At 39.4% G+C, this 22387-nt stretch overlaps 3 protein-coding genes across 10 annotated transcripts in view; 1 reads left to right on the forward strand and 2 right to left on the reverse strand.

Moving 5' to 3' along the window:
• Positions 1–178: 178 nt before the first annotated feature.
• Positions 179–5465, reverse strand: NKAPD1 (NKAP domain containing 1). 4 transcript variants are annotated; one of them, XM_081799511.1, is made up of 5 exons: positions 5323–5465; positions 4752–4880; positions 4044–4120; positions 2937–3037; positions 179–2781 (listed from the first exon to the last, which is right to left on the reverse strand). In XM_081799511.1, exons 3-5 carry the CDS (start codon positions 4110–4112, stop codon positions 2070–2072), a joined length of 882 nt encoding a protein of 293 aa, XP_081655637.1. In that variant the 5' UTR covers positions 4113–4120; positions 4752–4880; positions 5323–5465; the 3' UTR covers positions 179–2069. The 4 variants fall into 4 exon arrangements, with proteins under 4 accessions (XP_081655637.1, XP_081655639.1, XP_081655638.1 ...); XM_081799513.1 differs by having other exon boundaries at positions 4752–4781; positions 5323–5442; XM_081799512.1 differs by lacking the exon at positions 4752–4880 and having other exon boundaries at positions 5323–5462.
• PIH1D2 (PIH1 domain containing 2) overlaps positions 4998–22387 on the forward strand; it is a 19256-nt gene continuing 1866 nt past the window's right edge. The window contains exons 1-6 of one of the 5 annotated variants that reach the window (XM_081799507.1): positions 4998–5125; positions 6656–6858; positions 7459–7582; positions 7960–8205; positions 8803–9062; positions 11077–11207. In XM_081799507.1, the coding sequence (XP_081655633.1) occupies positions 5047–5125; positions 6656–6858; positions 7459–7582; positions 7960–8205; positions 8803–9062; positions 11077–11207 (1043 nt within the window). In that variant the 5' untranslated portion in view covers positions 4998–5046. Of the gene's footprint in view, positions 5126–5506; positions 5703–6639; positions 6859–7458; positions 7583–7959; positions 8206–8802; positions 9063–11076; positions 11208–22387 lie in introns of those variants that run through there. The other 4 variants (XM_081799508.1, XM_081799506.1, XM_031028109.2 and 1 more) reach the window with 4 other exon arrangements.
• DLAT (dihydrolipoamide S-acetyltransferase) overlaps positions 13266–22387 on the reverse strand; it is a 32318-nt gene continuing 23196 nt past the window's right edge. The window contains exons 11-14 of the mRNA XM_006733288.3: positions 21108–21223; positions 17000–17162; positions 15874–16010; positions 13266–15252 (exon numbers count right to left, since the gene is read on the reverse strand). Of these exons, the coding sequence (XP_006733351.2) occupies positions 15123–15252; positions 15874–16010; positions 17000–17162; positions 21108–21223 (546 nt within the window). The 3' untranslated portion in view covers positions 13266–15122. The remainder of the gene's footprint in view (positions 15253–15873; positions 16011–16999; positions 17163–21107; positions 21224–22387) is intronic.

Raw genomic sequence — 22387 nt, forward strand, 5'->3', positions numbered from 1 at the left:
TAGGATTTAATATAGAGATCTCTGATTGGCAGGAACACTAGAAGTACGTTCCAAGACCAGTAGTGCAAATGAGAGATCTTAGGTTTTGAAAGGCCATCCTCAGCCATATTTAAGGGGGCTAGAAGAACCATCAAAGACTTAGCCTAAGGTATAGAAGAGAAATTGGGGTTGAGAAAGGTGAAGAACAGAAAACAGCTTTATTGCTTATATATGACCAAGAAAAAGTAAACATGGCAAAAACAAAACAGGCAGGATGTGTATTTTTGGGAAAGAAATAGGCCTGCTAGTATGGGAGGAAGGGAAGGTCAAGACTGAAGCAGAACCAACTTCCTGAAGATGCCTGTTCCACTGGCCCATCTTCCTGAGTCTGTGCTAGAATCAGTACTTTTATAGCACAGAAACAATGCTAAAAAAAATACGTGCTGAAAACTCCTTCCAACAAAGATTTCACTTATTCCAAGAACAAAACAATTTGTCTTTAGGTTAAGAGGTAGTAATTACAAACTGTTTGCCCCACCTTGGGCCCCTACTAATCCCAAAGGTAAAAATATACGCCATGGAACATTGACAATTGAGTACCAAAGTATTAATATTTCAAGTAAATATCCCCAAAGGTAGCACCTGCTTATAATCAAGGGATAGGGAACCTCTAGCCAACCATGTATTTTATGACTAAACATTTTATTAGACATCTGTTCTGTAAAGAGAATAAATTTAGTAGTTAGAACTGTAAAATATTACCACCTCATGGAATGTTGTTACAGTTATATTCTATTGCTGGTGTCTTACACTGTCATGCTACCATGAAGTATTTCTGTATTATACACGGGGAAAGTAAGGCCAGGGAGGTTAACTCACCTTTTCTGGACCTCATAACTAATTAGTGGCAGAACCAAGAACAAAAGTCTGAGTTTTCAAGCTTTCTACCAAGACCATGAAGTGACAACCAGAAAAAACAATGATATGTCACTTGGTATTCTGTCATAATGAAAAAATTCACTTGTGTTCCGCCAGCCTTTTTTCAGTGATATTTTGGTTTCTTAAGAATTAACAGTAGGGATCACAGTATATAGGAAAGGGAAATAATATGGTCTCTGCTTGGTGCTTTAATCAGAAGGCAAACTGGGAAGAAGTGGGTGAGTCCCTGAGAAGCCTGTTGCATTTTGGAACTGGTTCAACCTAGTTTCAGGGAAAATCTAAATTTCATTAATAGACTTAGAAATGAACAAGGAAGATAATATTTAAATGGCAGCTGCTACCCTGAATGCTGTTCAGAGCACCATCAGACAGCATGACTAATTCCTAATTTTATCCCATTTGGTTGAGGACTTAACCAAAACAACTGAAGAAATAACTTCGAACACAAGTCCATTTAGGCCATATACAGGAAGTAGAAAACCATTTACTAAACCAATTACCATGTTTAGGGGTATACTTAGTGTAGCCACAGACCCTGTGCAGCAGGGAAATTTGACAGAAAACCCCAGTCTCATAATAACAGCTGTCTAATGGATGTTATCATGAAGGAAAAATGTCTTGCTCTTTACTCATTTTCTCATTAAATAAACTGGACCACATCTATGAGGCCTAAATACAGAAAGATCAAAGCACCAAGGCTGAAGACAAAGTTGTGGCACCTGCTATATAAACAGAGCAATACGATGTTCCAACATTGTACACAGCACCAGTTCCAATCCACCTCTTGATCCCAGCCCTTGCTTTCCCCAAATTCTACATCCCATTTGGTGTACCCAGGTTGTTACTGGGATTCAGCTTTCTGGGTCCTTCAATTTGTTGCATTTGCACTCTACCCTAAATGTGATTAATTGCAAAAAATAATCTCTTCAAGAAAACTTCATAACAAAATACCAGATTCCCTATTAACAATAAGAGGATCAAGTTTAACAGGCCAAAACAGAAGACAAGAAGTCTGTCAGAATGTAGATAGATGGCACAGGACAGCTCTGACCTCAGGGCCCCTGTGCCAGGCAACAGAGTCACTGGCAAAACCCCAAGGTGGAAGAGCTGTAAGTAACCAGTCAGATGGGAAATGGAGAATATCTCCTCATTTAGTCATCCTCTGAACTCTCTGCAGACCTTTCATCTGTAGCCACTTTCCAATTTGTGCGTTTGTTCGTCCTCTCCTGTATTTCATTGTTAACTATAGGGATATGGACTTTTTTATCTGTCTTTTTCCTTTTGGTTTTCTTAGTGTCTCTTTCCTCACCTTCCTCAGAACTGCTGGATGCGGAATCATCTGACTGGGAAGTGTCACTTTCTGCATCCAAGAATAAAGCAGATTTTTTGAGAGACTTTTTCCTGGATTTTTTCTTGCGCTTATGTGACTGTTTCCTTTTCCTGGTACTAGAAGCCCCGGTTTCTTCTGAGAACTCGCTTGAGGAATCTGCTGTTATATCCATGGCTTCTTTTTTGCTTTTCTTCTGTTTTTTGTGCGACTTTTTTTTCTGCTTTTTTTTGTGAGATTTCTTTGACTTCTTGTGTTTGTGAGACTCATGGGTAGATGATTTTACTTGGGGAGATGTTTTTTTCCCATTGGTAATATCTTGCTGATCACTACTGTCTGTTTCAAATTCTTCAGGGTATAACTCTTTATAACCACTGTGACCCCATCTGTCTGGCATATTAGCTTCATAATCATATAACTTCTTATTCCAGGATTTAGCCTTAAGAAAATCATCTTCCAGTGCCCCAGAAATTTCATTCTTTGGCCTCCAATAGTCTCTTTGACTTTCTTCATCAAAACCATCACTACGCATCCGGCTTTATGCTTGGGTCTAGATTCATGAAGGAAGGAAGGCTTAAAGATTCACAGAACTGAACTCATCTATCTTTAGCATACTAAAATGCTTTTAAATGAAAGTTGATGGTTCTGAACAAGATCTGAGTTATTCTGGATCTTAGAGCTCCAACTTCACCTTGAACTACTGGGTAACATTTTCCTTTTGGTCCCCCGGTAAGCATCTTCCATCTGTTTCTCCAGTTCTCTTATTTTCCACATATCTGATTCCTCCTGAATCTAGATTTTTTAAAAGAAAAGAAATATAATTACTAAAAACAATATTTTATATCACAGAAAAGTAACTGACAATACACTCTGTACCAATTTTGTATTACAGACTGGGTCATAATCAGGAACCTGGGAAACAAATTCAGGATTCTCTAAATAATCTGACCCAGTGAATCTCAAATATGTAGAATTCTGCAGCAACAGGAGAACTTTTTAACCCTGCATAGACTCATTTATCCCCTTTTAATTTTGCAACTATGCTTCAATGATCAAATGATAACCCTTTATGTTTAAATTAGTCACCAAATCCTTTGGATTCTATCTCCTAAATTCCTCATCTTCATCCCTACTGTCACTGTTTTCATGTGAACTCCTCATCGTCTCTCACTTGGAGCACTGCAATTGCCTAACTGGTGTTTCTACTGTTTCATTCCATCTGGTCTATCATCCCCTACCCAGCTAACAAATCATCTTTCTAAAATACAAATACAGTCTTGTCACACCCTGCTTAAAAACATTTGATAGCTTCTTTACTGTTCAGAGGAAAAAGTCTAATCTCCAAGTATCACAATCCAATTCTAATTTACCACTTGAGCCTCATCTTCTGTCACTACCCAACTCCCCACAACATTCCCTACTTTCCAGATGCACACACTTTCTTGCCACACCCCAAGTGCTTCATGCTCTTCTTTGTTGCCATATGAGTACATGATGTTCTGTCTGGAATGATCTTTTACACCTGGTAAATTTGAACCTGTTCACCAAAAACTAGTTCAAATATAGCAGCTCAAATACCACGCATTCTGTGAAGCCTTTCCTAATTTCCCAAGGCAGATTTCACTGTTCCTTCCTCAGTGCACTGAAGCACCTTGTATATGTCTCTACTACAGTACTTATCAAATTGATTGTAATTATCTATTTTATTCATCTTTGTATCTCCAAACTACCAAAATCATGCATGGCACACTATATGCCTCCAATAAATGTTGAGGAAAAACTAGATTGTACCTCTCACCTTATTGTGAGCATCTGTGTGCCGGATGACATTCCTCAGGAGGACTTTCCCCAATGGAACACGGGACATTCTTCAATCTGAAATGAGTCAATAAATAACATTTAAAAACAATAATTTCCTTTATTATCTTATCTTTTATTACAGTGTCATAAAGAAGCATGAGGTAAAGAAAGGAAAGATTACTGAACAAGAAGTCAGAGGTCCTGAGGGGTAGTTTTCCCTTCACCATTAAAAGGAGAAAATGCCTGACCACACTAATAATGTGCAGATGAATGTACAGTGAGATAGTGGACATCCAAGTTCTTTCAAACTGCACAGAATTAAGTGCCTTCAAGAGCACCATTTTATTTAATCCTCAAAACAACCCCATGTTTTATATGAGGCAAGCATCTTCATTCCTATTTTGCAGATGAAATTCCCTTAAGCATAACTTGCCCCAGGCCAGAAAGCCCAATGTAAACAAGATCCAGATTAGAAATCAACTTTCCAATCTCAAAATTAGCTTGTGATGAAGCAAATACCTAGATCTGACAATGTCAGGGACCACAAATGTCAACATTTGACATCAAATGCAGACACGCCCTAAATTTCTCCATTCAGAGGAATTTTACTTTCTATTTTGTACAGAAGCCTCCAAAAAACAGATGACAAGGATATTCAGTGTGTAGCTAGCAGCGGTTTTGTGCAACCACCCCACCGCTCACTCACCCCTCGATCCTGAGGAAATCAGGCATCTTGCTAGTGTGAGACGAAGAACCACTCCATTACAAGATCTCCTCCGACCCAGGAAGCCAAGGAGTCAGGGCTCAAAGGCAGCTCTGCAGCTTCACCCGAGTCCTTCGTGAAAATGCAGCCTTCCCACCGGTTATTCTGCCCTCACCCGTGGCCCAGGCCACGGCTGCCTTTCCCCCAGCCCACACCGACAGGAAGATCTCTTTCCGGGCCGAGGCCGGAGGCTGCGCCGGCGCGGAATCCGGACAGCCGGCTTGACGGGCATGGGGGCATGCCCCGCTCACGCTCCTCTGGGACGGACCCGAGGACTGGGCTTCGCTCTCCCGAAAGGATGGGGACGCTCTGGACGGGTACAACCCTCGAATGGGCCCCAAGAAACACCCAGAGTGCCCGAAGAGGGGGAGGGGGTTGAGGCTTCCAAGTGGAAGACAGAGAAAATACCCCCGTCTCTGTCACCGGGATCCCTGCCCCCCAGTGGCCACGGAGCTCCCGGTAACCTTCCCTCCAAACGCCCTCCCCATACAAACACACACAAATACACCCATACCGTGCGCCGCAGCCTCGCGTGGCGGGGATTTGGGGGGAGGAATCAGTCTGGGCGACAAGGGAGCGGGCTTCCCTTTCAGGCCGGAAGTCGTGCTCCGGAGAAACTCTTCCCACCCACGGGAGACCCAGAGACTCCCACGGGGAGGGTTTCCAGCATCCTCTAGATATCGAAAGGTGCGGAGGGGAGGCGGGCGCCTTCCTGGAAAAGAAGCGGGTCGGCCTCGGCTGAAAAGCAAGCCCGACACCAGAAGGGGGGAGACTCCGGAACTGGATGTAAAAATCCTTTCTTCCTGGAGCTTTCCGGACCCAATTAGATGTTGTACCCGGTCCGGTTACCCTAGTAACAGGCGTCGCGGTTCGTCAAGGAGGAGAGAAGAGGTGGTGGGTTCGCCGATCTCTGGGAAGATTGTCCTTTAGTTAAGCTTCCCGTTTAGTTTAACCCTAATATAGTATTCGGGGAACCCAAACCTCTTTTCCTCATTCTGTGGCTGCTGTGGGACGCCTCTCCAGTGGGAGAGGAGAGCGAGGGAGGTTATCTCTAGACACAGGTGGTATCAATACTCTCATAGTGTTTACGAAGTGTCCTAGCCTCTCTATATGAGCATACTTAATTCTCACAATAACCCTACGAGATAGGTATTATCGTCTTCACTTTGAGAATAGACTGATACATAACTTCATTGCTCAAGGTACCACACCTAGTACGTGATAAAGCTGAGATTGGGATCTAGGCATTCTGGCTCCAGAATCCTTGCTTTTTTTTTTTTTTTTTTAAGATTTTATTTATTTATTTGAGACAGAGAGAATGAGATACAGAGAGCATGAGAGGGAGGAGGGTCAGAGGGAGAAGCAGACTCCCCGCCGAGCAGGGAGCCCGATGTGGGACTCGATCCCGGGACTCCAGGATCATGACCTGAGCCGAAAGCAGTCGCTTAACCAACTGAGCCACCCAAGCGCCCCAGAATCCTTGCTTTTAACTACTAAGCTGTGAGGAAGTCTCCTGTAGCTCTCTGGCAGTTTCAGGACTGGATAGGCACCCGTCTGCCAATACCCAGGTATCGGAACAAGAGAATCGGTCACCGGGTAATCCAGACTAACTGACTACTCTACCCTCAGTGCTGGTGAGAGTCTAGGCAGAGGTGAGGACTTGTCTGAGGGGGACTAGATAATTAGAGAATAAGGTAAAGAAAAGTGGTGCTGAGCCGCAGTCTTTTAGACACAGGTGCTAACTTCATCAAAGCAATTCCTGATCTGTTTGTTCCTCCTCCTCCAAAAGAAGAAATGAACCATTAGTTACACAGACTTTTTCCCCCTGAAGTCCTATCTTTCCACAGACTCAAGAGGCCTGTTTACCTCAATCATGGAGTCGTCCTCAAAGGGTCTGCTCACCCAGGTTACTCAGTTCTGGAACCTCCTAGATGATCTGGCTGAAACTAATCCTGAGAGCTACGAGAAGTTCATTCAACAGCAGCTGAAAGAAGGGAAACAGCTCTGTGCCACCCCAGAACCACAGCTCTGTCTACAAACCAGGATCCTGGTATGTAGTGTTGGTACCCAGGGATGGGAGGTCTTGAGCGAAAGAATCCTGGAATAATCAGAGAATCACTTACCTTTAGCTATTGCTACTTTAAGAAAACTTGAGGGGAACCGCCACTCTAAAGGGAGAATGAAACATAGAGTGGAAGATTATGTTGAAGGAGTAAGAATGAGAAATTCACATATGATATATTTTGGAGATCTCAAAGTCATTTTCTACTAGAATAAAAAAAAGTAATGTAATGATTTAACAGAGACTCGTAGAATTGGACGTTTTTGCAAATAAAGAGAACTTACTTGGCTGGGAGGTAAGGAAGTGGTGAAATAGGGTCATATTCACCCAGAATAGCTGCTTAGATTGGTGCCGCCTCCTTCCTCCCAGTTCCTCTGGGAGCAACAACTGGATCTTGAAAAGTCAGTAGCTTGGGGGAAATGAGGTAACAGTACAATTTTCAAACACAGTTTAAATGCACGGAATGGCTTACTTGGTGACTAAAATTCTCACTCTTCAAATTCTGTGATGAGTTACCTTTATGATATTATTTTTAAATAAAAAAAAAACCACTAGATTTTGAGATATGCAAAATTATTTGTTTTTTAGAAACCAAAGGAAAAAGTACTTTTTATTAATCTGTGTCAGTGGAAAAGGATCCCAGCTCCCCAGTCAACCACTCATCCAGTACCTCTAAGTGTTGGCAGACCAGAAGATATGTCTGAGACATCAGGTACATAGAATTAAGGGAGAGAAAGCATATTTTAAAAACTTTATTGGGAATAAGCATGGACCAGATTTTACTTGGTAAAAGGCATTACAAGTAAAATATTTTATTTGGTTATAATGTAGTTAATAACTAATAAGCATACCTTTATTTATATAAATTGAATGCTATTCAATTTTTCTAATAGTAACCCATATAAAATGCCAAGAAATGCCCTAATTGGAAATTTGTATATTTGGCACCATTGTGATTACCTCTGAAAAATACAGGAATAGAATTTTGCTTTTTAGCTTTATCCAGGATTATGACTTAATATATTACCTGACAGTATCATCAGTGAAACAAGTTGTCTTCATTTCACATCCTCTGAATTACACACACAGATGTTTATACAGTCATCGATGTTGCCTACAATCCTGATGTTCTCCAGGCAGCAGAAAAGGACCAAGTGAAAAAAGATCAATTAATAAGGATGACCATGAAATGCATTGAGGAACAATTCCAGTTCACTCTCTCATACTCTTACAGTATCACTAAATTTAGAATAAAAGGAAGCATTCAAAGGATGAAACAAAATCTGATGGGAATGCAAGCTGACCCCACAGATTTAAGAGAGAAAATGAGAAAGGGTAAGTTAATGACTGTAAATGGAAAATTTAACTGATTTAAAATTGTTTTGCATCCTGTGTACATTTTGCAAACCAAAAATCTTGGTTTTAAAAGATGAGAAACTTAAGATAGAAAAATATAAAGATTAGATATTAGAAATATTAACATGTCCTTAAAGATTTTTAAACCCTGCAAACTTTTTAACCAAGTTCTTTGGTTTAAGATTCTTTTTTTTAAGATTTTATTTATTTTTTAAAAAAAGATTTTATTTATTTATTTGAAAGAGAGAGAGAGTGTGGGGGGGGGAAGTAGGGGGATGCAGAGAAAGAGAGAGAATCTCAAGCAGACTCCCCCCTGAGCACGGAGCCCAACTCTGGGCTTGATCTCACGATCCTGGGGTCATGACCTGAACTGAAATCAAGAGTCAGACGCTTAACCTGACTGAGCCACCCAGGTGCCCCAGGTTTAAGATTCTTTTTAGATTCCCAAACTAAATTAGCTTCAGCTTCTCTGCCATTTTCGCTAATGCCACAAATGTTACAGTTCATAGACTGATAGTATTTTATGTTGTTGATTAACTTTGTGATTTCATCTCCCCCCCCTTTTTTTCCCATAAGAACTAACGCCTGAACAGATAAGTAGGACTGTGAGCAATTCAGATCACTTTCAGCTTTTATTGCCAAAAGGTGAAGTTTCAAGTAAAACACGGTGTCTGATTGAGGAGATTTCCAGTACAGAGATCCAGGTAGAGATGAAGGAACCAGCCTATGAATTAAAAATTGTGGCTGACCAGAATGAGAAACCTCTGGAAATTGAAATAAAAGTTGAATTACCTGGTATTAATTCAGTATCTCTCTGTGATCTTAGTGTTTCTGAGGTAAGTTGAACAGGTAATACTATAAATTTGTATCAGTCAACATTTACCGTATTATGCTGTAGTAACAAACTCCACAGTCTCGGTGGTTTGTAGCAATTTGCTCAGGTTGTATGTCAGGTGGGCCTGCTGTGTTCCAGGGGTCTTGCATATTTCAAGATACAGGTGAGATATGCCATTCTCATGAAAGAGGGAAAATAGAAATGGCCAAGCCATGCAATAGATCCTAAAACTTTCTCTCAGAGATAGTATATATCACTTTTACTCACATTCTATTAGCCAAAGTTAAGGCACCAGGCCAAATCCTACATCAACGGGGCTGGGAAGAATATTCTCACAGGTAGTCACAGGAATTCAAATGGCAAGGATGTATAATCCTTATTATACAAAAGAAGAGCAAAACATTGGCAAAGTCCTACAATCTATCACAGTCCAACTCTCAAGGACACAAACATTTGCTTCTTTCCCCAAGAAAGGCATTTCCAGTCCCAGTATCAGACTCTAAAATATAGGATTTTGCCATTATAATCTGCATTTTCCTCTTGAACCACAGACCTATGAACTACAAAGACAAGTAATCTACTGCCATAGCCACATGCACCGTACAATGTGCAATGGAGAGAGGATAACGGTAATTAAGAGTCTCAGTTTGGAAAGGGGGAAAATATGAGGCACACAGCAGCTATTGGTGCACAGCAATTCTGGTATCCTGGAAGGCAGATATCGTGAGGGTCCCTTTCCTGTAAGTAGAGGCTGTTCTTGGTTAGGTCTCATTACAAGATTCCTTGATTACCTAGCCCCCTAGTTCCATTGTTCTCCATGACTTTCAGCTTCATTCTTTGGGTGGTGTTTACCTTTTTTTTTTTTTTTTAAGATTTTATTTATTTGACAGAGAGAGAGACAGTGAGAGAGGGAACACAAGCAGGGGGAGTGGGAGAGGGAGAAGCAGGCTTCCCGCGGAGCAGGGAGCCCGATGCGGTGCTCCATCCCAGGACCCTGGCATGACCTGAGCCGAAGGCAGACGCTTAACAACTGAGCCACCCAGGCGCCCCGGTGTTTACCTTTTTCTTACCCACACTGGCCACATCGGAAAAGAACATTGGAGAATAGGCCATCCTTACGTGCTGAGCAGTTTACTCACCCTGTTACACGGTTTTGGAATGTTGGGGATCCAATGTTTTAGTCTAGACTGGTAGCATTTTACTTCTTTGATTCGAATCAGTGCCACACCCATGATTCTTTATTAGGCATGTCCCTTTTTCAATGGCCTTTTTTTACTTAATTGCTGTCGTTTGAGCCAAATGTAGGGATTAACTGAGCTCCACCTTAATCCAGTTAGAGGTTTTAACAAAGAGTATAATGACGTGTGATTCAATCTTCTAGGCTGTCTTAGTCTTTGTTGCTAAGAAATAAATTCTCAATTTTATTTTTTACTGGTTTAAAATAAAAATTAGTTCCATTTCTCAGTCCTGAAGTCTTAGAATTTTGGGGCTTTGTATAGTCTTTTAATCCTACTTGCAAACTAGGAAATTCTTTTCGAAGCTCCTTTTTGTAGTAGCTTATTAAATGTAGCCAATAGAAACAATGCATGTTACCAACATTCTGTTTTCACACTTTACCTGAAAGCCACACATTAACGAGGTGCAGTTAGTTGTCTTTCAAATTACTGTGCTGGTTTTACTAAGGGCTTTATCACTACAAAACATGGATCACCATTTTTCCTATTGCCAATACATTTTCCTCGCTGTTTGCTGGTCAGCCACAAAGTCAATGCCACATAATCTAGGATGGCAACACCCAATTTATGGCACTGTATCAGTTAACTTTTGACGTACTGAGCAGCAGTAACAAAAAACCTCAGGGAGTCACAGTAGCAACTGTACAGCTCATTGCAAGTCACATGGCAGTGAGATCCTCCTCTTACGGGAAAGGAGTAACTGTGAATAATCCAGTAACATCTTTTAACCAGGAGTTACTATTTTCATATTTTAAAATACTTTTGATTTGTTATTCTTAGGATGATTTATTGATTGAGGTCTCTGAGAAGTACAGATTACATCTGAATCTTCCGGAATCTGTGGATACTGAAATGACTACAGCCAAATTTATCAAAGAGAAAGCTACCTTAATCGTCACAATGCCATTGGTGTAAGTCAAGAGCATCATCTGCTTTGGGTTTTCAGTGATAAAGGCATGTGAATGATAGGACCTTCATTATGGGTGAAGAGGTAGTGGTTTACCTTAAACACTAGTATTTTCTAAGAGTTCTTTTTGATGGAATGAGATTTTCTCATCAACTTAATGTTTATCTTTTTTAACTTTCTCCTCAAACTTGGCTAGGAGCAGAAACTATTAAAAACGGTATTGCCGTGATATACTTGTTTTGAAGCTATTTCTAATGGTCTTAAAGTAACAAATTGTCATTTGGGAAAATTCTATGTTTCCAAGTAAATTGTGAAAATTCTTGTTTTACTGGTTGAAATTCTGGTTTACTTGGTTGTCTCTAGCAAATTTTTGCATCAGGAATAAATCTCAAACTGTAAATTTTCTATTACCAAGAGGAACTGAAGCAGTGAAAGTTTCCTCCAGCTATAAAGTTACAGGGCCAATGTACTAGTATGCAAACTTCTGTACTTCTATAAAACAGTTCTCATGGGAGGAGTCCAAGCTACCCGTCAGACCTTTTAATATCAAATATAGACTTGTCTGTGGACTGGATACCATGATGCAGTAACAATAACAAGATGTTATTGTACAGAAGATGCAAAATAAATCTAACCCTAAGAAAAAGGATGTGACTTTGGGACAAGTGCCTTTCTCCTATGAAAATAATTTTGACAGAAGGATGTATTTATCAACTTAATCTGTCAGATGGTTGTTCAATACAGAAGTATTAACTTTGATGTTTAAGCATCCTTAATCATCTTTCCTAGATACAGTACAGCTTCCTTGTAATAGTTTCTAGTTCAACATAATGTCTTTAAAGTCCTTATTAATTTTAAAGCTTTTTAACTTTAGAAACTAGTATATAGAAGAGAAGCAATTGGTATGTGATACTTAAAAACAAATATAATTTTCTTAAGCCTGGTCTGGATTTGAATTCTCCCAGCAATAGGATAATTTACCATCTGAAGATTTTCTAGAACTGTATGATGTCCTAAAGTTAACACCCCTATTATAGTCTCATCCCTCAAAAAAACTTGGAATGCTTTCACCTTTCCTTCTCTTCTACAAAATCACCGTCACTGCTTGGCCTACAAACTCTCATACCTAACCACATAGAACTGGTTGAATCTCTGCTCTGCCACTCTTGGCACTTGGGTGTTACTTTTGTCAGCAGCTATGTGTTTGTGTACTCATTAATAAAATGCGTATCAAGATCTAGCATTTTTTAGATTTTAAATTTACATCCTTGTTACTTTCCAAAATATTTTACTTATTTCAATGGATTTTTATATTCATAGAAATTTCTCCTCCTCCTCCCTCTCCCCCAAAATACCAAACTTTGCCCAGGAAGAACATTAATAACTGTGGAGTAGTTTAATATGAATCTTACCAAAATTTTTTTCCTTGAAACTGGAAAGTGAGATGGATATTAATTATCCTTGATTTAGAGACTAGATTTTTCTACAAGCTTGGTTTTATTTATTTTTTTTAAGATTTGAGAGAGTGTCTGTGTGTGAGCAGGGGGAGAGGCAGAGGGAGAGGAGCAGACACCCGCAATGCAGGGCTCAATCTCACCACTTGGAGATCATGACCTGAGCTGAAACCAAGAGTCAGATACTCAATCATCTGAGCCTCCCAGGTGCCCCTACAAACGTGGGTGATTATTTTCCCATGTATTCCAGGGTTTGTGCATTACTAGGTAAGGAGTACTCCTTGGAGCACATTCATATGATCTCAGGCTAGTTAACTCCTTTTTCAGACCATGCCTTGGGAAACCATAACTTCACTCACAAACCTCGGGATTGGTGTAAAATATCTAATACGGCCAGATTACGCTTTCATCTTGCTGTGTGGCACACTCCACCATGAGGTGCTTCAGTAACTCCTTGAGCTTAAAGTGTTAGATTATATCCTCCTAAACTCAGTCCTTTATTTTACTAATTCTACACGCTTCAAACGCATTTGTATTAAGAGTGTACACGTATATAGCTATCTCTGGCTTTAGTTTAATGTGAAAAATAATTACCAACAGGTCAAAAATTAGACAAGACACACTGAAAACAGTTTAATTTTTAAATAATTTCAACCAAAATTTTTAACTTTTTTTCTTTCAGTTCTGGTAAGAGAAATAGACTGAATCCATTTAGATTTATAATTTAGATTATACCTCAGGTTAATTTTTAACTCAGAATAATTTTTATTAGAAGACAACCTTTTATTATTCTTTCAAGGGAACAACAGACAGAGCCATAAGCATTTGCTAAGAATGAATTATCTTTGAAGTTTCATGTATCTGAACCAGATGTGGCTCATACTGATGGTCCCTTGCGATAAGCTTGTTCCTTCTTCATAATCTTCAATTCAAGCTAACATTACTAATTACTGAAAAATCAATTTAATGTACCATTTTCATAATACAGCAAGGGAAAATATTCTGGAATATATGCAGTGTCACTTCTGCACCATGTAATAAAGAACATTTAGAAACAGATTCAACACCGAAAGACCTAAATTTCAGGGGACTGCTCCACATATATACACAGCAACACTGGTTAGATTTATTTTAAATAGTCATAAACAATTCCAAATAATTTATTAAAACACATTAATAGAAAGTCTGGAATTGTGACAATATTCCAAATTCATTTTTATTATCCCGAGTATCACCTCCTCCACTCCCCCTCCCCTAAGAAAGGCAAACTGTAACAAAAAGGAAAAAAATATTTAGGCTGATAAGGCAGCAAGCAACCTAAACTATTTTTTTTCTTTCCAATAGGATTTTAGGACTTTCTTAATGTACATGAGACAACATCGGGTGGAAAAACACAGAACACTTTCTTTGTACACACTGAACATTTTTTACTTAATCCAAGTAGAAATGACCACTTCGCTTCTAATCTTTTAGCATTCCCAACTGCTTACCAATGTCTATCTCCCCCTCTTCCTTTCAGACAGGATTTGGTGATAAATGGACTTTGGCACACATCTCACTAGAAACCATATTTTACATATGTACACTTATTCCACAGTTCCTTGATACAGTTTTCCAAAGTTATATGATATGAGTAACAGATTCTGATAATTAAGTTCATTTGCAAATAACCACCAATTAATCTTCGAGGAATAATTTCTACTTTTTGTTAAATTCTATAAACATATTCTTTTATTTGGAGGTAATTTTAAATTCTGCTCTCAAAATTATGTATGTAAGTTGTTTAAATAAATACCCACACAAATTCTCATTTATGCCAAGTAGCTGGTTTATATATATCTTCATCTCAAGAGGCAAAACAACCATTTCAGGATTCATAGAAAAATAAAGGACAGCTGGTTGAAGAAGTCTAAGAAAAAGTTAACTTTTAAAATTTCACTTATTTTCCTTGAAGTTCTCTACCCTTCCCATCCATGATAAACCAAGATCATGTCACAGAAAAATTTAAATTAGGGTTAAATTCCAAAATCAAGCTTCAATTCAAACCCTTTCTCTAAGAGAACGGACTTCTCTTTCCCTCAAATATGAGCAAAACATTTGAGGCAATTAAATTTCAAAACCTCAAGGTTTCATCCAGATTACCTTTATATATGTTTCAATAGGGAACCAGAATTCTCCCTCTACATTTCCCAATGGAAGTACTTATCACCAAAGGGCCAGGCCACATGTTCCCTTGACTAGGAATACACAGCTCAAAATCTGGTGTTCATTAAATGTGTACAATATGTGGGTGTAATTGGCATTTAAAAAATTCAGTGATGCCCCTTACAAATAATTTATCTGGACAGACTCAAAAATAACTGGTTAACTTTAAAATAAAAAGAACCACCTGTGTAATAACATATTTATATCTTGGTAAGAATGAATCATTGTGACCTGGGAGAGTCTAGAAATTCTTGGGTTAATTATAACAACATGGTGATAGGTTTTTCAAGGTACTTTCTAAACTCAGCAAGCCACTGGGCTCCAACTGCTCCATCCACAACCCGATGATCACAACTGAGTGTAACAGACATCATGCTAGCCACATCAAATCTAGAAAAAGATAAAAACATTATTAGGTATTCTGAAAGCAATCACTAGTTTTTAGCCAGTAACCAACCCAAATGCCAACTCCAACCAGGTAATATTATTTTCCACCTACTCTTAATGTACTATACACCTCTGCCTCACCCTCTAGATTGACAGACCAAACAGCCATCTGGAGCATGGGCTGGCAAACTACAGCCCACAGGCCAAATCCCGCCAAATGCAGGTTTTCTGGAATTCATTTATGTATTGCCTATGTCTGCTTTCTCACTACAATGTCAGAGTATTTGCAACAGAGGCCATGACCCAGAAAGCCTAAAATATTTACAACCTGGCTCCAAGGAAAAGTATGCTCACCCCTCACCTGTAGTAAATAAGGCTTCCCCTTTCAAATAGGATTAACTGCATTTAGTAAAAGAAGAGTTGCTGCCCTGAGAAACTTCATTCTACACTTACGCCTGACTCTACCTGAAGCTCCAATAGGCCATGACAATAATTATAAAACTGAGACTCAAACACAGGTATTATGTAAAAACAAACAAAAACACACCACAACAACCACCAAAAAACAAACAGGTATTATGTAATGAAAATGAACTTACAACTCCTTCTTTATTTTGTACTTACCCTTTTTCATTATCTGCCGGAACCAGTCTATCCTCTGAAGCACCAATTGCCAAAATACATGCTTGAGGTGGGTTAATAATAGCAGAGAAGTTCTTAATTCCAAACATTCCTAAATTGGAGATTGTGAAAGTGCCACCCTAGAGAAAAAGAGATTAAAAATAGATCATGTTAATTGCTTGTCAACATAAGCCAGAAAAAAAAGACAAATGTTCTGTGGAAAGACCTTAAGATAATCTTTAAGAAAGGCTTCTGAGGGGCGCCTGGGTGGCTCAGATGGTTAAGTGTCTGCCTTTGGCTCGGGTCATGATCCTAGGGTCCTGGGATCGAGCCCCACATCGGGCTCCTGGCTCAGCAAGGAGCCTGCTTTTCCCTCGGCCTCTGCCTCTCTCCCTGCTCATGCTTTCTCTCTCTCTCTCTCTCTGTATATCTGTGTCTCAAATGAATAAATAAAAAATCTTAAAAAAAAAAAAAAAAGGCCTCTGAACTACCATAAAAAAATTAGAAAAGGAAAGGAAAACAACATGAAGTGACAGATGTGACTTAGCTTAACTATGATCATCTCACAATGTATCTCACAGTACACACAGCAAAACATCAAAGCTATATATTCTGAATATATACAATTCTTATTTGATATTTATAAATCAAAAAAGCTGAAAGGGGGAAAAAAAGGCAGGCCTTAATGGAATACACTTTAATGAAAATATATAACCATTACAAGTATGAACGTAAGTCATAAGTTTTGCAAACTGCTGGAAAATGTCTTTTCAGATTTTGATAGGATATTCACCTTTTCTGTGTTTTCAGGGACTTGTGTAAGAATATAAGGCAGAATCAAAGGTGAAAAATGCAGTAAAAGCATTATGCCACCCTTTTTTTTTTAAAGATTTTATTTATTTGAGAGAGAGAAAGAGAGAGCACGAGTGGTGGGGAGGGGCAGATGGAGAAGGAGAAGCAGACTCCCGCTGAGCAGGGAGCCCGATGCGGGGCTCGATCCCAGGACACCAGGATCATGACCTGAGCCCAAGACACTTAACCGACTGAGCCACCCAGGTACCCAGCATTACGCCACCCTTAAATATAACATAATTCTTAACATTCAGAAGGGAAATAAATATTACCTTACCTGGAACTCATGAGGCTGTAGTTTACCCTCTCGTGCTTTGGTTGCTAAAGAAACAACATCATTAGCAATGGCTTCCAGTCCTTTTATATGTGCATTAAACACGATAGGTGTAATGAGCCCTGCAGGAGTACTGACTGCAACACTGATATCCACAACATGGTTTCTATTTCAAAAGAAAAAAGAAAAGTAAATTTCAGTAATCATCACAACATTTATTAAGAGCTTATGTGTCAGGTTAAGTAAGAATATTGACATTTACCTCAGTTTGGGCTACTTTTCAGCCAGAGGGATATCTTTCCTGGTTTTTACATTTTGCTATGCCCTCTTCTTAACTTGGACTTTTTAAAAATGAACAAGAAATGTGTCAGTAGGTTGGTTTCACATGTGCTCTAACTGCCTTGCACCTACCCTGACTGACACATGGGTACAGGTGGAAAAGGCCCGGCATTCAGTGGGAATTACACAAAAAGAACTTCTTGAATTTTGAGATGGAGTGGAGTCTGCAGGCAGAGTCTAAGCAGATGGAAGGAAGAGTGGAGGGAGAGGACTGTGTTGTGGGAGAAACAGGAGAGCTCAGGATGTAGGGTGGTAGTGTCTCAGAACATAAAAGTAGGATTCCTAATCTGTGTTATGCCATGGGTACCTTTGCATCTGGGTCCCTTCTCAGGATATGTATTTTTAACACAGTACATAAAATACTCAATTACCACAAACAAAACAAATACAACTAAAGAAAAAAACAACTATATTGAAATTCAAAATTGTGATATATGTATTAACTCAGTAACAAGATCTGGCAAGAGGTCTAATAACTGCTAAAATTTTGATGTAGTGATAAGCAAAAAAACACTCTTTTAAAAGACACCTGCAACAACTACAATCTGATAAGAAAATAAGTGATTTTTATTGGTCACCAGTACAAGTACTGTTAATAACACCTCTTTGATTTGTTCTCTACATTTATAGTAGGAGGAAATGCCAAATTTCAGTTAGAGATTAGTGGAAAGGAATGATTTTTCCCCCTCATCCAAGTTCCCAAACTCTTAAATTATATCCACAGCCTCCTTGGGGTTTGTGTTAGGGCCCCTGCCGAAGTGTTCTCTACAATTGAGAAAAAATTAAAACCTCACATGAAGAAGAACTCCAGCTATTTCTAGGCTCAAGCTTTAGAATATTATGGGTACCAAATCCCTCAATGTGCCCAAGCTGACCAGGGGCAGTGGGACTGTCACTTGCAAACACAAGGACCTGGTCGAATAATAATGTGTGACCCCTTAGCAGCTACCACAGCTGGGCTATGGCCAAGGTATCACAGCAAATACTGTTTTCTTTTTCTTTCTTAAAGATTTTTATTTATTTGTCAGAGGGAAGGAGCGCACAAGCAGGGGGAGCAGCAGGCAGAGCAGGCAGAGGGAGAAGCAGGCTCCCCACTGATCAGGGAGCTCAATGTGGGACTCGATCCCAGCACCCTGGGATCACGACCCGAGCCCAAGGCAGCCGCTTAACTGACTGAGCCACCCAGGCGCCCCCAATACTGCTTTCTTATAATTATCCTGTCACTCCAAAATCTTCCTCCTAAGAGAGTAAGCATGGTGTTTCTTATCTTGCTCACCACTGAATATAGCAGACAGTACATGTTCAATATTTGCTGAATGGCTATATAAACAAATGAATGAAGGGCATTTGGTAGGAACTAACGAACAATTCACAGAACTTGGCCTGTAACAATCTGCTCATCAAAGAAGTGTTTTCTTCAGATACTCTTAGAAGGTTAAATATTAATTTACCCTATGACCCAGTAATTCTACTTCAACCCAAGAAAAATAAAAACAAGTCAACACAGAGAATTGTACACAGATGTTCATAACAGCTCTCTAAAAGATAGTTCTTTGTCTTAATCCCAAAATCTATCAATGTGACCTTATTTAATAAAAAGATCTTTGCAGGGGCGCCTGGGTGGCTCTGTGGGTTAAGCGTCTGTCTTCGGCTCAGGTCATGATCCCAGGGTCCTGGGATCAAGCCCCGCATTGGGCTCCCTGCTCAGCTGGGAGCCTGCTTCTTTCTCTCCCTCTCCCCTTGCTGTGCATGCTGTCAAATTAAAAAAAAAAAAAAAATCTTTACAGGTTAATCAGGATTTTGAGATGAAATCATCCTGGGTTATCTGGGTGGGCTCTAAATCCAATGCCAAGTGTCCTAGTAAGAGACAGAAGAGAAAAAGGCCATGTGAGTTTGGAGTTATGTAGCCACAAGCCAACGAATGCCTGGAGCCATCAAAACTGGAAAAAGCAAGGGAAGATTCTCCTCTAGAGCCTATGGAGGCTGTGCAGCCTTGCTAACACCTTGCTTTTGGACTTCAGGCCTTCAGAACGAAGAATAAATTTTTGTTTTAAGCCACCAATTTTGTGGTAATTTATACAGAAGCTCTAGGAAACTAATATAGTCTATAAGGAATAGTAAGACCTTCAAATGTTCTCCAAGAGGGGGGTGACCAAGGAAAAAATTAGAATAAGCAGGTTACCTGTTATGTTTGACAAGCCTGGAAAATGGTTTAGAGTTCTCTTGGAAACTTTCAGAAAGAACTGATGATGAGTACATAGGCCCTTCTTAGGCAACCATTAAGATCAGTTTGGCCAGTATTCACAGCATACTACATGTCTTAGTTATAAATATTTTCATAGGCATAAAAATATTAATACTGAATATTGATTTATCCAACATTTGTGCTATAATCAATTTGGTAGGATTGTCGTGTGTGTGTGTATGGAGGGTACAACAAATCAGTTGATAAAATGAAAAATCCATAAAGGGCAAAAGAAAAATGTTATTTAGAAATATGAAGATGGGGTGCCTGGGTGGCTCAGTTAGTTAGGCGTCCGACTCTTGATTTTGGCTTAGGTCATGATCTCAGGGTTGAGAGATTGAGCCCCACACTGGGATCCACACTGAGCATGGAACCTGCTTGAGATTCCCCTTCTCTCCCTCTTGCTCTGCCCTCCCTGCTCGTGCTGACTCTCTAAAAATAAAATAAAATGAAATAAAATCATTTTTTTTTTTTAAAGATTTTGTTTATTTGACAGAGAGAGACACAGCGAGAGAGGGAACACAAACAGGGGGAGTAGGGGAGGGAGAAGCAGGCTTCCCGCGGGGCAGGGAACCCGACGCAGGGCTCGATCCCAGGACCCTGGGATCATGACCTGAGCCGAAGGCAGACGCTTAACGACTGAGCCACCCAGGCGCCCCTAAAATCTTTTTTTTTAAAGATTTTATTTATTTGCTAGAGAGAGAGAGCACAAGTAGGGGGAGTGGCAGGCAGAGGGAGAAGCAGGCTCCCCACTGAGCAAGGACCCTGGGATCATGACCTGAGCCAAAGGCAGACGCTTAACCGACTGAGCCACCCAGGCGTCCCAAAATGAAATAAAATCTTAAAAAAAAAAAGTTGTATTTGCCTCTTAGAAGTAAGACCTCACATAGGTCACCATAAGCCATGAAGCAATATTCTAATGTATATACTACTATTTTAATAGAAATTAAATTAATAATATTAAAAAATCTACATAGTAGAACAAGCCTCAGTGCAAGAGTCAGAATTGCTACTCACTAACATATTAATTCAGGAAAGTTATTTAACTCCTTGAATCCTCAGTTTCTTCATTTGTAAAATGGGAGTGAAAGCCCCTAGTTCATGAGGTGGCCATAAGGATTAAAATGAGAAAACATGTGAAAGACACTGAGTACCATGCCAGTCACATGCCACCATAATATTAACAAATGTTTCTTGGTTTTGTTTTCAATTTGCCCCCATTAAAGTTCAGCAGAACTAACTGGTGAACAAAAACCATTTCAACCCTGCTTTGTAACAGTTGTTATCAACTTATTCACATCTGTAAACTTACCTCCCTCTTCTAAACTCAAAGAATTTGTAGTCTTCACTAACTCAACTTAGCATTATTTCATAAATAGTTTTACACTGTTTTCAAACTGTTTTGCCTATGGAAGTCCTCTTCCTCCCTGTATTCCATTTCTCCTTATACCCTATACTTGTTATACATGAGATAGCACAAGAAAACTGCTGATGGATATATACTTTCCCCAGCAGTATCTTACTTACTGTCTTATAACTGTGTCCAGCCAAGAAGAATTTGCTTCAGGAACTTTTAAACATGCCAAAGCTGAAGCTTTTATGATGAAGTCATTGACAGAAATTTTGCTTCTCCCTTCTAACATCTGCAAAGACAAGAAATCATTGTAGTTTCTTAAACTCTCTTCCCAAAGACTGAAACTTGTCATCTGGCGGGGGATGGTGCGGGAAGAATACAAATGTCCTGAGGTGTAAAGGATGAAATGAAACTAAAAGTTGGTTCTTTCATCTTTTTTAACATAGGCCTTTTCAGCTATAAGCTTCCTACTAAGCCCTCCTTTAGCTGCATCCCTTAAGTTACGGTACATTATGCCTTCATTTTCACTTATCTCAACAAAACCAAAAGTTGGTTCTTTGAAAGGATCAACAAAATGATAACGTTTAGCTAGACTGACAAAAAAAAAAGAAGACTCAAATTCCTAAAATCAGAAATGAAGTAGAACATTACTATGGACCCTACTGAAATAAAAAGGTTTGTAGGTAATGCTATGAACTATATCCCACAAATTAGATAATTTAGATGAAATGGAAGATTCCTAGAAAGACATGAACTGCCAAAACTGAATCAAAAAGGAATAGAACCCCTGAATCAATCTACAACTAGTAATAAAGAGACTGAATGGTAATTTAAGAACTAACCACACAGAACAGCCTAGATCCAGATGGCTTCCCCAAATGGTGAATTCTGCTAAACATTTAAAGAATATAAATTCTTCACAAAATCTTCCAAAAAATAGAAGAGGAAACACTTCCCCCACTCATTCTATGAGGTCAGTATTAACCCAATACTAAAGCCAGACCAAGATATCACAATTAAAAAACAAAAAAAACAGCCCAGGGCGCCTGGGTGGCTCAGATGGTTAAGCGTCTGCCTTCAGCTCAGGTCATGATCTCAGGGTCCTGGGATCGAGTCCCGCATCGGGCTCCCTGCTCCTTGGGAGCCTGCTTCTCCCTCTGCCTCTCTCTCTCTGTCTCTAATGAATAAATAAATAAAATCTTAAAAAAAAAAAAAAAAAAAACAGCCCAGAAAAAACAAAACTACAGACAAATACCTCTTTAAGAATAGAGATCCAATAAAGAAGATGTGGTATATATATACAATGGAATATTATGCAGCCATCAAAAGGAATGAGATCTTGCCATTTGCAACGACGTGGATGGAACTGGAGGGTATTATGTTGAGTGAAATAAGTCAAACAGAGAAAGACATGTATCATATGATCTCACTGATATGAGGAATTCTTAATCGC

The sequence above is a fragment of the Leptonychotes weddellii genome, chromosome 11 (assembly GCF_054177405.1).
Source record: "Leptonychotes weddellii isolate Sample4059 chromosome 11, ASM5417740v2, whole genome shotgun sequence".
Taxonomy (NCBI): domain Eukaryota; kingdom Metazoa; phylum Chordata; class Mammalia; order Carnivora; family Phocidae; genus Leptonychotes; species Leptonychotes weddellii.

Excerpts from the sequence above, each read along its gene's own strand:
- NKAPD1 (XM_081799511.1), bottom strand. The coding sequence starts at position 4,112 with ATGTCCCGTGTTCCATTGGGGAAAGTCCTCCTGAGGAATGTCATCCGG. Across the intron at positions 3,038-4,043 it reads ACACAGATGCTCACAATAAG|ATTCAGGAGGAATCAGATAT; the intron begins GTGAGAGGTACA and ends TAAAAAATCTAG. Across the intron at positions 2,782-2,936 it reads ATGTTACCCAGTAGTTCAAG|CCGGATGCGTAGTGATGGTT; the intron begins GTGAAGTTGGAG and ends CCAAGCATAAAG.